Here is a 15,567-nt window from a genome sequence, read left to right on the forward strand (position 1 = left end):
TATGTGGAGGTCTCTTCTTAGTTATACAGCTTTGACCCGTAAGCACCCATGTTGTAATAGTATTATGCATTTAATCCTGTTGTGGCTTCTGAGATAGTGGCATTATGATCCCACTTGCTTAGAAGCTAGATTAAGATTTTGTGAAGAGAGTGGGATTATTATTCACTTTGTTTTGGTGTATATGTGCATGTGGTGTTTTCTCCTATATAACCAATAATGTTTTGTCTTTCGATTCTATGATATGCTAATTTTACTGGTAATGTATATGATTATGGTAATAGTTGGATATGGAATCATCCTTGGAATAAGATGCATTTTGCATCTTATTCCAAGTGGAGATAACACTTGAAGTGGAGATAACAGGCAGAAGGAATGCCGAGGTCATCTGTACCTATAAGAGTTGCCCAAAGGTGTGCCACCTTTTTTTTTATTAAATTACTCTGGATTTAGAGAAAGATGTTAAGTTTATTTTTCACTTGGTTAGACTATAATAAATTTAGTTTAATCCTTTATCCAAGTGTGAGAAAAAAAGTTTGCACCTGAATATATCTTCAGGACTGGGGTAAGGTAGTACAACACCGGGAAACTCGTAGCAAAGGTGGACCAAGCTAACATCACTCCTATCTCAGTATCTCCCATAAACTTTCAAATCTTTCTCTAAATCCAGAGTAATTTAATAAAAAAGGTAGCACACCTTTTGGCAACTCCTATAGGTAAAGATGACCTCGTCATTACTTCTGCCTGTTATCTCCACTTCTGGGCCTGGCTCCCACTGAAGAGACCTCTATAAAGGTCAAAACTAGTCCTTGTAGTGGCCCTTCCCTTAATGCATAATATTATACATATCTGCAAGGAGATGTGTTTTGCATTATGGGAGATACTGAGATAGGAGTGATGTTAGCTTGGTCCACCTTTGCTACGAGTTGTCTGGTGTTGTACTACCTTACCCCAGTCCTGAAGATATTTTCAAGTGCAAACTTTGTTTGCTCACATTTGGATAAAGGATTAAACTAAATTTATTATAGTCTAACCAAGTGAAAAATAAACTTTCACCATCTAAATCGAGTTTTTCTTCATGTAACTCACTATAGTATCTTGTCCACCGGTGTATAATTTTATCTATATTCATCAATACTTTGCCTTTTTGTTCTTTAATTGCGATCTGTTTTGGTTGTTACCTTCTATTAATGGTTCTAATAATTTTGTACACTTCCCTAGTTTTCTGCTCTCCATAGTGCTGTTCTATATTATTGCATTGAGCTTCTAATCATTTCATCTTATCCATTCTGGCTGCTTTTTTCACCTCATTACAGTTTCTTCTATATTGCTCCTCTATTTGTTCTGATGTATTCCTTCTTATCCTCAGCATTCTATTCTCCTGTACTAACATCAGTATTTCCTATCTAATCCACTTTTTCTTGATTTTCTTTTCTTCTTGTATGGTTTTTTCAACTGCATTTTCTATCGCCTTCATTATTCCTTTCACTCTTAGATTTGAAATTTTTCTTTTTCCACACTTTTTAGTTTCTCCTCTAACACTGTTCTGTACCTTCTTCCTATTTCTGCTTCACCTATTTTTGCTGTAACTCTTTGTTTCTGATGATGGGATTTATATTTTCTTTTTAATTTCAACTTGATGTTTTCAATCATTAAGCATCTGAATCTATGTCCACTCCTTGAAAAGTTCGACACTGCTGAAATGATGTTATCCATCTTCTTTTAATTGTAATCATATCGATTATGTTCTTGGTATTCCCATCATTGGATCACCACGTTCATTTTCTATACTCTTTTTGTTGGAATCTTGTATTACATATCATCATCTCATGGTCTACAGCAAATTCTAACCTTTTTTTTCACCTCGTTTGTTTCTTTCTCCAAACCATATTTTCCCATGAAGCTTTCCCGAACATCATTTTCTATTCCAATTTTGGCATTCCGGTCTCCTTCAATAATTAATATATTTTTTTGGTATTGTTTCTATCGACTCTGACAGATCTTTGTAAAATATTAATAAATCAGTATCCTCATCTGTGCTGTCAGATGTGGGTACATACAAGGGTGGTCTGAAAAGTTCTCAGCCTCGGCCACTACCGGCAACACTATCAGCAAGATTTTTTTTTTTTTCTTCCCTACGTTGGTAAATCTGTCATAAGCATCCATGTGAAATTGTAGGTTAGTCTATCAAATGTTTGTTTTATGCAGCTGCCTGAAGCAAAAGTGTTGTCTGTATCCCTTGAAATGGATAAAATTGAGTATTGTGTGGTTATAAAATTCATTGTAAAAGAAGGTTTAATGCCAAAAGAAATTCATTTGAAGTACACAAAAGTTTATGGACATTCTTCTCCTTCGTTTTCAACAATTAAGAAATGGGCTGCCAAGATTAAATGTGGCCGTACCAGCCTTGAATATGATCCACGTGAATGACGTCCAAAAAGTGCAACAACACCAAAGTGCGTCAAAGTTTAATGCACTTTGACATGCCGGTGAGTCAAAGTGCGCGAAATTGCTGAGCCTATAGGCATTTCAAAAGAATGTGTAGGATATATTTTGCATGAAGAATTGCAAATGAAAAAGCTTTGTGCAAGATGGGTGCTGCACTTGCTCAGCAGATCAAAAATGCACTCGCATGAAAATCTTTGAACAGTGCTTGGAGCATTTTAACAAGAATAAAACTGATTTTGTGCATCGATTTATTGCTATGGATGAGATTTGGAATACACCATTATAGACCCAGAATCAAAACAGTGGACAGAAGCTAGTTGTTCAGCACCAAAGAAGACAGTCGGTTCCATGACCAGGAAAGGTCATGGCATCAGTATTTTGGGATGCTAAAGGCATTTTGTATATTAATTATCTTGAAATGGGTAAAATAATAACAGAGGAATGTTATTCCGATCTTTTAACCAGACTAGATGAAAAAGTTCGTGAGAAAAGACCCAGTTTGCAGAAGAAAAAAATCATCTTTCATCAGGACAATGCAACTGCCCATGAAGATGTTTTGACAATGGGAAAATTAAGGGATCTGCACTATGAATTGTTGGAACATCCACCCTATTCCCCAGATTTGGCTCCCTCTGACTTCTATCTCTTCCCAAAACTAAAACTCTTCCTTGCTGGTCAGCGTTTTTCTTCACATCAATAGGTGATTGCAGCTGCAGATCTTACTGAGAACAACTACAGGGATGGGATAATGGTGCTAGAGCATTGCTGGAATAAATGTATTAGTCTTAAGGGAGAATATATTGAAAAATAAAAATAATTTTGAAATTATAAATTTGTTTTTTCATTGTTAGCCGAGAACTTTTCAGACCACCCTCATATATCTGGACTATTGATATATTAAAAGGTTTTGCTTGAAATCTTGCTGCCATGATTCATTCATTGACTGGTTTGTAGCCTAACAGTGCCTCTCTAGCTCTCTTGTTAAGAAGGAAGCTAACTCTGGCTTCGTGCTTGGTGTCATTCCTTGACCATATAATTTTGCATCCATTTATCTCTCCTGATGATGTCCATCGCATCTCCATCAGTCCTAGTATATTACATCGATGTCTCTTCATTTCCTTGTGAAGTAATTCTAGTGTTCCTGACATCCAAAGTATTCCATGTCCCTACTGATAATAGTTCTGTCGGTTTCGGTTTCTGTTTTCTTTCAGTATCCTATTTTTTGATCCAATCCTGATCACTCGATTGGTATTGTGGACCTTGTTCATTTTGGTGATGTCAGAGTTGGCATGTTTTAACTGTTGATCGCGTAGGCATAGGCATCAGATAACAATCATGTTTTTTCTTTACAGTCAGAGCATTGACATTCATCTGACCGACCCTCCTCCTTTATCCAGGCTTGGGACTGGTGTGAGACCCCTAAGGATCTCTTGGCAGAGTTCTATTCTGTTATGCTTGGTTAAAACACTTGGTTAAAACAAGAAATTATCTTGTTTTAACCAAGTGTGATCAAGCAATAGTTTGCCCATATCTTCCAGCAAGGCTACTTATATATATAGAAGCAGTTGGCCTCACATCAAATCACCCCAATGTTCCATGATGTGCAACATATTTCCTTCTCAGACATGTGTGGATAGTGATTCTTCCCATGCAATGTGAGGGATCACTATCAAGACCAATTTTGACATTTAATGAGGTTTCATCAGTGCAAGCTAGTCTCATGAAGATACTGAAATTTCATATTTCCATATACAAGTATCAAAATGGTCAATCTCCATATTATCAGAAATAGTTGTAGCAATTTATTGCATTACTGGAAAGAAGGTATCAATTTTACTTGACAAGAAATTATATTCTTGTTTTCATCCTTATTTTACCCAAGCATGAGCAAACAGATGTATCCAACAATATAAACATCAGTATTGATTAAAACTGGTCTGAGCATTCATAGTTCTCATATGTGTGATATTATATTATATGTGTGATATTATATATAATATCACACATATAATATCATATATGTGATATTATATATGTCCAAGAAGCTAGTGTGCTATGCATTATTAGATACTAAGGCAACTTGATGGGAAGTCAGCAGATATGTCATAGATATGTTTCACATGCAAACTTTTGTTTGTTCATGTTTGGACAAAATAAGAATATGACAAAAGAATATAATTTATTTTCAAACATAATTTACTTGCAACATAAAATAAAACAGGCTATGACAGAAAGCAGGACTTGAGGACCTCTGTAGTAGCTGTATAGAGGGACTAGCGAGGATGGATGTTATAATTAATTTCTGTAATCTGGAATTGGTTGAGAATTAGAATTAATTACTCTTACTGATAAGTGAGATGCAATGAGTGAGCCTTGAATTGATATTTAAGGCAAGACTTACTCGTGCACCCAAGGTTCACTAACCATAATAGCATTTTCTGATATACTTAGGCATGGCATCATCATGGATCAACAGAGTATTCCTTTTCATTGCTGCAAGTGGTGGACTGCCTGAGAATGAAACAACATTTGCCAACTTGTTACAGAGAGAAGGGTATAAGACTGCACTTATTGGTGAGTTGTATATGGTTGATTTCTTGCTCATATTATTCCAAAATAAAATTAGTAACTAGTTACCAGAATAATTCATTCAGCTTTCAACCAAGTTTTTGTTAGCATTATTTTTTGTGTTATCTTAATTTTATCTAAATTTTTAGGATTTTTTTCTCTTCTCTGCCCATTAGTGCTAAATATTAGGGATTACTCATTAATTACCTATTAATCTGTTTGTGTGCCCATAAAATTTTATATTGGTGATCTTTATTAAAATTTGTCAAACCATTTCTGTTTTGTTTGATAAGTTTTAGTATTTGAATTATGAAGAGGTATGAAATTTATCTAATCCAGAGTAATTTAATAATAAGGAAAACATGATTTCTGCATTACTTCAACCTTAGTATCACGAGGTGGTACGAGTTTTTAGATTATGGAGAACTGAGTGATGTCCTCGGTCAGTTTTGGAATGGTGCATTTATTATACTATGTCTTGAAGATCATGCAATTTTTGATTCAGTGCTCTTGCCAAAACAGTACAGAGTCCTGTAGCAGTGCCGGTAAGACTACAACTGCACAGTAAGTGTTTTTTTTTTTTTAGATACTTCACACTGATAATCATGGAAAAACAGCTAAATGAGACAATATTCAAGGAGGTATATAAAGAATTTATAAGACTAGGTGAACTACTTAACAACAATTGGCCGGGAAAAGTGAAACTTTACGATACGTTTCCCCCGGAAAGTGTCACAGACGTTGTCTCAGAAGATCAATTAGAATCGGTGCCTTTTACTCCTTCAGACTTTGTAGAAGTGCGCGCCCACAAAAAGCGAAGAACAACTGAAGAACCGCACAATGACAATAATGAAATGGAACAGGATTCTCAGGGTTTGGACGCTGCTATTTCTCCCAAAGAAAAGGTGCGTCCAATCATCCTTAGAGAAAAGCAGAAGTGGGCAGCTTTAAGATCCACAATGTCCAATTTGCACGTTGGCTTCATCAAGGCCAAAAACATGGATGAAGGCATAAAGATCCAGCCAGCAACAGTGACAGACTATAGAAGGTTGACCAAAGAACTGGATGACAGAGGCATCCAGTATCATACCTTTGCGCTCAGCTCCGAAAAAAACTTAAAAGTGGTCCTTCGTGGTGTCTGTGAAGACATTGACACAGCAGAAATAACTGCTGACCTGAATTTTCAGGATTTGCCTCCAGTCAAGGTCAGCAGAATGTATAAAGCAGACAAGACTCCCATGCCATTAGTCCTAGTAGAGATTCATAAAATATACAAGGATATCTACAACTTAAAAACAGTTTGTGGTCTCATCGTCACACCAGAACCACTCCGGAAAAGATCATCTTCTGGGCAGTGCCACAGGTGCCAGAAGTTTGGCCATGCCCAGAATCTATGCAGAGCTGAATATAGATGTTTGAAATGTGTGGACAGCCACCCAACCAATACCTGCACTAAGCTGAGGACCTCCTCTTCTTCTTCTTCTGCAGCTTCTCTTACTTAAATGGGATCACTGTTGATAATGAGTCTCCTCCACACCTTCCTGTCTTGGGCTGTCACCACATCCAAGTTCTTCATCCTCAACTCCTTGTCTACCAGCTCCCTCCATCTCTTCTTTGGCTGCCCATGCTTCCGCTTTCCTTGCACATCCATCTGCATGACCCTTCTTCCCACATATTCGTCATCCCTCCTCATCACATGACCAAACCATCTCAACCCTGCCTCCTGTATTTTCGCTCCTAAGTTCGTAACTTTCACTGTTCACCTGACATAGTAATTTCTCGCACGATCCTTTCTGGTCACACCGCACATCCACCTAAGCATTCTCATCTCTGCCACTTCCATCCTGCTGATGTTATTTTTCCTCAGGGCCACAGTTTCTATAGCATATGTCATAGCTGGCCTCACTACTGCCCTATAGATTTTGCATTTCAGGTTGATTGGCACCCTCTTATCGCATAACACTCCAGCCACCTTCCTCCAGTTCCTCCAACCCACTTGTATCCTGCATCCCACTTCCTTCTCAGCTCCTCCATCTTCTTCCACTGTTGAACCTAAGTATCTAAAGTCTCTCACCTTCCTGAAGACATTTCCTTCCAGCTCCAGATCTGTCTCCTGTCGGCTGCCCACTGTGCAACACATATATTCTGTCTTACTTCTGCTCAGTCTCATACCTCTCTTTCAGTACTTTTCTCCATCTTTCCAGTTTAGTTCCTGCTTCTTCTCTTGAATCTGCACACAGCAAGATGCCATCTGCATACAACATTGTCCAAGGTGCATCTTCTCTCACCTCCTCTGTTACCACCTCCATCACAATATTAAACAGAAACGGAATTAATGCTGACCCTTGATACAAGCCAACTGTTACTTGAAAACTTTCTGTCTGTCCCAGACAGGTCCGAACACTTGTCTTCACATTTCTGTACATTTCTTGCACCAACCTGACATATTTCTCCGGTACCTTCTTCTCCCTCAGACACCTCCAGACTTCTTGCCTTGGCACTCTATCGTATGCTTTCTCCAGATCAATAAATGCCAGATGTAGCTACCTTTGTTTCTCTCGATACTTTTCCATTATCTGCCATAACTCAAAGATAGCATCTGTTGTTGATCTACCAGGCATGAAACCAAATTGTTCCTTTGCAATTTCCACTTCCTTCCTCAATCTACCATCAAGAACCCTTTCTGGGATTTTCATTGTGTGGGACATCAACTTTATTCCTCTGTAATTTTTACAGTCTTGTGCATCCTCTTTACCCTTGTAGATGGGGACAAGAGTCCTCTCCCTCCATTCCTCGGGTATATTTTCCTGTTGGCAAACTTTCATGTACAGGTCCCACAGCAGGTCAATTCCCTCTTCCCCCAGTGCCTTCCATGCCTCCACTGGAATTCTGTCAGGGCCCACCGATTTTCCATTCCTCATCCTCTTCATGGCCTCCGTCACTTCCACTCTACTGATGTTCTGCACCATCCCCTCAGAAGGCTGCCCATCTTCTCTATGAGTCCTTGCATTTTCCTCATTCAAAAGTCCCTGAAAGTGTATTTTCCCTCCATAATACTCTTCCTTCAGCATCTTTGATCTGCCTCACATGTAAGATGTCCTTTGCTGCTTTATTTCTACATTTCGCTAGTTGGAAAATTTTTCTCTGTCCTTCCTTCCTTTTTTTCTAATTGATCATACAGATCTTGATATGCCATGGCCTTCGCCTGTGCCACAACTCTCTTGACTTCTTGCTTTCTCTCTCTGTACACCTCTCTGTTCTCTTCCACTCTTGACTCATCTGACTTCTGCTTTGCCTTCCTCTTAGCTGTCACTGCCACTTGTACATTGTTATTCCACCACCAGCCCTCCTTCTGCTCACTAATCTTTCCAGATGTCTCACCAAGCACCTCGATTGCACAGCTCAGGATTACTTTTGAATTATGTTTCCACCAATCTTGTACACTTTCCAGTCCATCCGAAATCCTCTCTAACACCCCTCTCCCTAAAACGATTCCTCACACTCTCCTCTTTTAAGCGAAACCACTTAATTGTCTTCATCCCATGGCATTCAGAGGTTCTTATCTTCGATCTTATTTTAACACGACAGATCAAGTAGCACAGCAGTCGGTGTTGCTGTGCTACTTGATCTGTTGGAATTACTTTACAATTTGTCACAACCTTAAGATGTTTTCTTCTAGTCAAAATGTAGTCAATTTGTGAACTGTTGTTAACACTCCTAAATGTTATCAAATGTTCTTCCCTCTTGTAGAAAAACGAGTTCACAATTGCCAGATCAAACGCTACTGCAAAGTCCACAACCCTCTCTCCTTCCTGGTTCATCATTCCCACTCCGTGGCCACCATGCACCCTTTCACAGTCTCTATTCTGTCTTCCTATGTGTCCATTCAAGTCTCCTCTGACAATCACCATCTCATTTTCTTCTAGTTCTCTCATTTCTTCATCTAACACGTTCCAGAACTCATCTTTCTCCTCTGCTGTACAACCAACTTGTGGGGCATATACACATAATACGACCACCTGCTCTTCCGCAAGACCCAATTTCATTTGCATGATCCTGTCGTTCCTTCTACCCACTTCCAGTACTTCTCCCTTCATTCTGCCACACACCACAATTCCTACACCATTTCTTCCCTTGTTATTCGCTCCAGAGTAGAACAATTTATATCCATCTCCCAGTTCCTTTGCCTTTCCCCCTTCCACCTTGTCTCCTGCACACATAAATGTCCAACTTCCTCTTCCTAATCATGTCTGCCACCTCTCTTCCCCTTCCAGTCATGCTTCCAACATTCAGTGTTCCCACTCGCAACATATTCTCCACCTGCTGGGCTCACTTCTTTAACCGCACCTGCCCTTGATGCGGTAGCCCTCGTCCACTTCTCGCAGCTGTAGGGCGATGTGGCTGTGCATCGCTTAAGGGGTACGCCTTAGCCCTTATATCATTTTCTCTTTGACTCATATCATAGTTTGAGCTGGCATTGAAGTTTTACGAATGGATGCCCTTCCTGACGTCAACCCTTGCCATTTATCCGGGCTTGGGACCGGCACCTGTTGAGGCTAGCTTGCCTCCTTCGGTGGCTGCATAAGATGAAATGACTTAGCAAGATAGGAAAGACTCACCCCTAACCCTCGAATACTCTAATAGCATCAGGGAGAAGGAGCAAGGAGAGGAGAAAGAAGCATAGAAAGAAGAGGAGGGACCAGTCTACAGAATAATATAACAGATGTATATTACATGAAGTAAAGCATGGTCCAGCATCTGGTACCTCGGGTTACTAAGCCGAGGACCACCTCGGCCAAATTTGCCAACTGCAGTGGCCCTCATCCTGCGAACTACAAAGGATGTATTCAGCACCCAAAGAACAGACAGATGGAGGCAGTCAATCAGCCCTCCTCCTACAGTATAAGAACACCAGAGGCCCAGACATCAAAACCGGAGACTCAATCGGAGACCTCCAAAAATAGAGACACCCAAAAGCGAACAAGAAGGTATGCCGATGTGACCCACACAAATAGACCAATACCAGAACAAAATCAATTCCAGCTCATTCCAGCATCTCTTCAGATCATTGCTTGGAATGCTAGTGGCCTCAAAAACAAAATTCTGGAACTCCGAGATTTCACATATTGGTATCAACCAGATGTTTTATTAATCAGTGAAACTCATTTAAGACCTTCAGACAATCCTAAAATAAGGGGTTATCACCTATACAGAAATGATAGATTACTCTACAGAGGCGGTGGTACTGCCATCTTCATTAAAAATTATATTAAGCACCACTCTGTGAGCAACCCTTCAACCACTAACCTTGAGATCACAGGCGTGGAAGTAGTCACCAGTTCTGCTGGCAGATTGAAAATCTACTCAGCTTACAACCCTCCCCAAAAATCTCTACTACACTCTAACCTAAATGCCATCTCATGCATCAGAGAGCCGACCATTATAGCCGGGGATCTGAACTCCAAGTACCCTGCGTGGAATTACTCAACCACCAACAAGAATGGTTGCATCCTTTCCAATTACTTTGGATCAAGCAACGCTGTTGTGGCGGGCCCCACCGAACCAACTCATCTCAGTACGTTTGGCACTGCTAACATCTTGGATATAGCTATCCTGCAGGATATCAAACTTCAATACAGCATTATATCTATGGATGACCTCTCATCCGATCATAACCCATTTCTACTACAGCTGGGAAAACAAGAATACCTGTCTCCTCCTTCTCACTCCTATATAGCATGGGAAAGACTGTCATCAGCACTGAAGGATTATATTGGACCTGTTCCTCACGTATGCACAAAAGAAGAAGTAGAAACTGCAGTTAAAAATTTTGCACAACAAATTAATTCTGCTATAATGGTAGCTACCTCGTACAAATCTGCTCGCAAGCCAGATCGTTTGCCTGAAGACATCATGAACTTGATCAGAGACAAAAACAGAGCTAGGAAAAGATTCCTTAACACATGTGCGCCACAAGATAAAAGAAATCTAAACAGATTAAATGAGGCAGTAAAAAATGCGCTCAAAGCTCATAGAGACCAAAAATGGGAAGAAAAGTTAGCCTCCATTTCACCTACTGATCAAACAGTCTCCATCTGGGGACTACTGAAAAATATCAGAAACAAAGACAGATCCCTTCCCCCAATATTCTCTGACCAGGGCCTTGCTCACACAGATGTAGACAAAGCAGAAGTTATAGCATACAATTTGGAGGAGCAATGCAGGCCTTTGTATGAAAACCTTGACTTTGACCACATATATAAGATTCACAGCAAGGTCAGACACTCACTCAAACTTCCTATCACCAGCACTGACCATATTGCACCAACATCACCTGCTGAGATATATGACATTATTAAAAAATTAAAGAACAAAAAAGCTCCTGGGCAAGACTGCATTACTAATCGGGTGATCAAACCTCTGCCCGAAAAGCAGTAGTGCACCTGACCAGTATAATAAATGCAATTTTAAGATTTCACTATTTTCCTTCCACCTGGAAACTGGCTGATGTAATTCCTATACATAAGCCAGGCAAAGATCCACACCTACCGCAAAATTATCATCCATTCGGTCTCATCTCCAATCTGGGTAAGGTTGCAGAGAAGGTCATCCTCTCATGACTCCAAACCTCAGTAAATGACCTAAACATCCTCCCTAAAGAACAGTTTGGTTTTCGGCAACACCATAGTACTACTCAGCAAATCCACAGAATTGTTGAATACATCACCACCAGCTACAACTGGCACCAGTGTACAGGAGCTGTTTTCCTAGACCTATCCAAAGCATTTGACAAAATCTGGCATTTTGGACTCCTGCACAAACTTAACTCAGCTGGTACCTCACTAAAAATGGTTCATCTAATCCACTCATATCTTCAGAATAGATCAATGCAAGTTAAAATCAATGGTTCTACATCGTCCCAGTGCCATATCCTTGCTGGAGTGCTGCAGGGATCTCTACTGGCTCCATTGCTGTTTTCCGTATACATGTCAGACATCCCGCCCAATCCGATGACTTCCATTGTGGCCCTGTATGCGGACGATACGGCAATACTAACCAGATCTCTCACACCCCATTTCATTACCAGAAAGCTTCAAGAAAACCTTCTAAAGCTGGATGGTTGGTTCTCCAAGTGGAGATTGGAAGTCAACCCCCAGAAAAGCTCAGCTGTTCTTTTCTCAAAAAGGCCAATGTCTCCTGTAGGAGATGTGTTATTATTCAATACTAAAATTCCCTGGCAGACAGAAACAAATTACGTGGGTGTAATTCTCGACAAAAAGCTATCTTTCAACCAATACATGAAGTCTGCGTGTGCAAAGGCATCTAAAGCCATAGCTCAGATCTATCCGCTAATTAATAGAAATAGCAAGCTCAGCAACAGAATCAAATTGCAACTATACCAGATGACAATTCGTCCTATAATTACCTATGCCTCTCCAGCCTGGAGCCACACCTCTAATACTAACATTATTAAGATACAGCGAGTGCAGAACAAGTGCTTGAGAATGATTCTGAATGCCCCGTGGTATGTTAGAAACAATCAACTTCATAGAGATACAAATATTCCCTATATTTTCTCTTTTCTACAATCCTTAGCATCCAAGTTTTTCCTAAAGACGTCCACACACCCCAACGATTTGGTTCAGCAAGCTGCACCATACAAGGCAACAGACATATTCAAATATAGAAGACCAGAAGCTATATTAGCCTCCTATAGCGATGCATAATCTCCATACCCATTCAGGGTGAGCAAATTGCTCATAAATTTTACCCTCACTGTAACCACAACAGATAGCGGGGAATATGAAAAGCATCTTGCTTCACCCCTAAAGACCTAAATGTCAATTGTCTTAGTATCACCTGGTCTGGCTTCAATTGAAGAGACCTCAATAAAAGTCGAAACCGGTCTGGATAGTGACCCTTCCCATATTGCATAGCATTATACATGTCTGTAAGGATACGTGCTTTGCATTATGGAATACTAAGGCAAGTGATGTGAAGTCAATATCACCTTTACCACGAGTTACCCCAGTCCTAAAAATACTTCAGGCGCAAACTTTGTTTGCTTACACTTGGATAAAGGATTAAACCAAGTATATAATTTCTTGGTATCTTTAATTTGTAGAGTATGAAATTATTTAGTTCAGTATTAGTCCGATTTCTAAAACAGTTGGTGTTCAACTGAAAGCTTGCATTACTCTAATAAAGATTAAGGTTATCCTGCATTAATGCATATTTCTTAATTGAACTGATGACCAGATTAATTAGTTCAATGTCTGGATATTAATGCAATAATATTTCATAACAGTCACAGTAGCTACAACAACAAAAAAAAAAAAAAAAAAAAAAAAAAAATTAAAAAATTGCAGAAATTATCAAAATGTAAGAACATTTAAAAAAGCTAAACTATACTTACTCCATCAAAATTTCATACTATAGAAAACACTAACATCCATTTCAATACAAACATTAATGATGTGTACATCACTTATGTAATGTATGAAACCCCAACTGGCATCCTTTGTTACTACAGTTTACTTCAGCTATCTCAGCTACAATATTCATGTTTCCTTCTGTGAGAAGGGTAGAATATGGGTTTTTGTCAAATCAGACATTCCTTGTTAAAGGTTATTAAGCTTGGAATACCAGTTATATAATGTGTTCTAGCCCAAGATTGCCTCTAAATTAGTAGAGCAATGCTATATTAATTTAGATGACCATTCTGATTTCTTTGATTATTTATCTCTGAAGATTGCTTTTATACTAATTACCCAAACTGTGAGATTATCCTCCTCTGAGACTTGAATGTTCATTAACTCAGACTGGCTCCCCTTATTTGGCTTTACAGATCAAGCTGGAGGGGAAGCCAAACTCTTCGCTGTCAGTCATGATCTAACATAAATTGTTAACCTTCCAACCAGAATACCAGATAATCTACAGTGTCCTCCCAACACTCTAGACTTTTTCTTATTCAGTTCTCTAGACATTAAATACACTGCTCAAAACAATTAGGAGATATTTTATTGGGTACTTTATACATGAATAAATATTTCTTACTTATGGATAGGGTGAAATTGATGAGATATTGTTTAAATAATCGATATTTATTACAAATTGTGTTACATTTGTAAATTATTTTTATAACTTTATAATTTACAAGAAAACCAAAATATCCTCAAATTGTTTTGAGCAGTATATGTATGGTAGAAAGTTTTTTTTCACTTGGTTAGAAAATAAATTATATTTGCCAAGAAATTATATTCTTGTTTAATCCTTTACCCAAGTATAAGCAAATAGTTTGTCTGTGAAGTATCTTCATGACTTCATCAATTGCCATAGTATCCAATAATGCAAAGCATACTTCCTTTTGTAAGTGAATAATGCTATGCATTATAAGGGAAGGGACCACTACCCTGACAAATTCTGACCTTGGTCTGGTATCCCTCCAATTTGCTAAAAACGTGCTTTACCATGTGTCATTTATATAAGCTCTCGTACTGATTTGGCATTCATTCAGCAGCATGGAGACAAGCCTTTATCTAGCCTTCTTAATAAAGAAAGATAAAAGCCGGACATTAAATTATCTTCCCATTACTGATTCCTCAGTACTGGTAAAAATGAGAAAGTCATTGACAGCCTGTTTTTTTTACTATCTTGAGTCCCTTCAGTTAATTAATGATCACCAGTTAGAATTCTACAGCAGTATCTTCTTGCTAACCTTATCCACCTTTGATTCAAGCCATGGAAAGATTGGAGAAATTTATGTAATTGCTTTAGGTATCTCCAAGGCATTTTAGGATGTTAGCAGATCTCTCAGTTTGACCATAATATGATAAGTTACAAATACAAGTAACCTTGTAATCACCTGGAATATGAAAGGAAGTGGATCCTTAGGAGAGTGGAGAAGGGAAGCCAGCTTAAAATGAAGTGTGAAAGTAGTGCAGAGATTATATTTCTTTAAAGTGCTGGCTATTTTTTTGCTGAAGTGGATATAGGGAATAGCAATGACATTACTGCAGTCTTTATGTTTGAGAGAGATGTGAGGAGGTGGAAGGGAAAGATAATTTGTTGATTTTTTTGCATTGTAATCAAAAAATAACCAAACCATTGGACAGGAAGGAGGCAGCTTCTGCTGTAAAGGAAGCTTGAGTGAAGCAGAGGCTGGAGGCTCTGTTGACAAGGGTTTTGATGACCCCATATTATTGAGAAGGGGGATGTTGGGAAAATTTATGCATGTATGTGTGAGTGGGTTTCCATATTAGAATATCTAATATGGAATATCTAAAAACGGCAAGCTGTTTTTTCTTCAACGGTTAACTGGATTCTGGGGGTGTTGACTGTTGAGTGGAAAAGGAAAGAGTAATGTGTCTGAGCTATGTGGTCAAATAGAGAATACAGTGTACCTTAGCCAGAATAATCTTTCATAATTCTTGCCTCAACCTCATCTCTTTACTGTCATACCTAGGCAGCACACTTGGCTACCTTTCCTATTGCATTATTATCTTATATCCTTCTCAACAACCTCCTAATATCCAGTCTTACATTCTCCTTGTT

The 15,567-nt window shown here is 38.9% G+C and overlaps 1 protein-coding gene across 1 annotated transcript in view; it reads left to right on the top strand.

Moving 5' to 3' along the window:
- LOC150097414 (steryl-sulfatase-like) overlaps window positions 1-15,567 on the top strand; it is a 158,772-nt gene that overhangs the window by 9,360 nt on the left and 133,845 nt on the right. Inside the window, exon 2 of the mRNA XM_090406909.1 lies at window positions 4,897-5,019. Within this exon, the coding sequence (XP_090263035.1) occupies window positions 4,897-5,019 (123 nt within the window). The remainder of the gene's footprint in view (window positions 1-4,896; window positions 5,020-15,567) is intronic.

The sequence above is a fragment of the Typopeltis vanoorti genome, chromosome 17 (assembly GCF_054136105.1).
Source record: "Typopeltis vanoorti isolate ZY-2024b chromosome 17, IOZ_Tvanoo_1.0, whole genome shotgun sequence".
Lineage (NCBI taxonomy): Eukaryota > Metazoa > Arthropoda > Arachnida > Uropygi > Thelyphonidae > Typopeltis > Typopeltis vanoorti.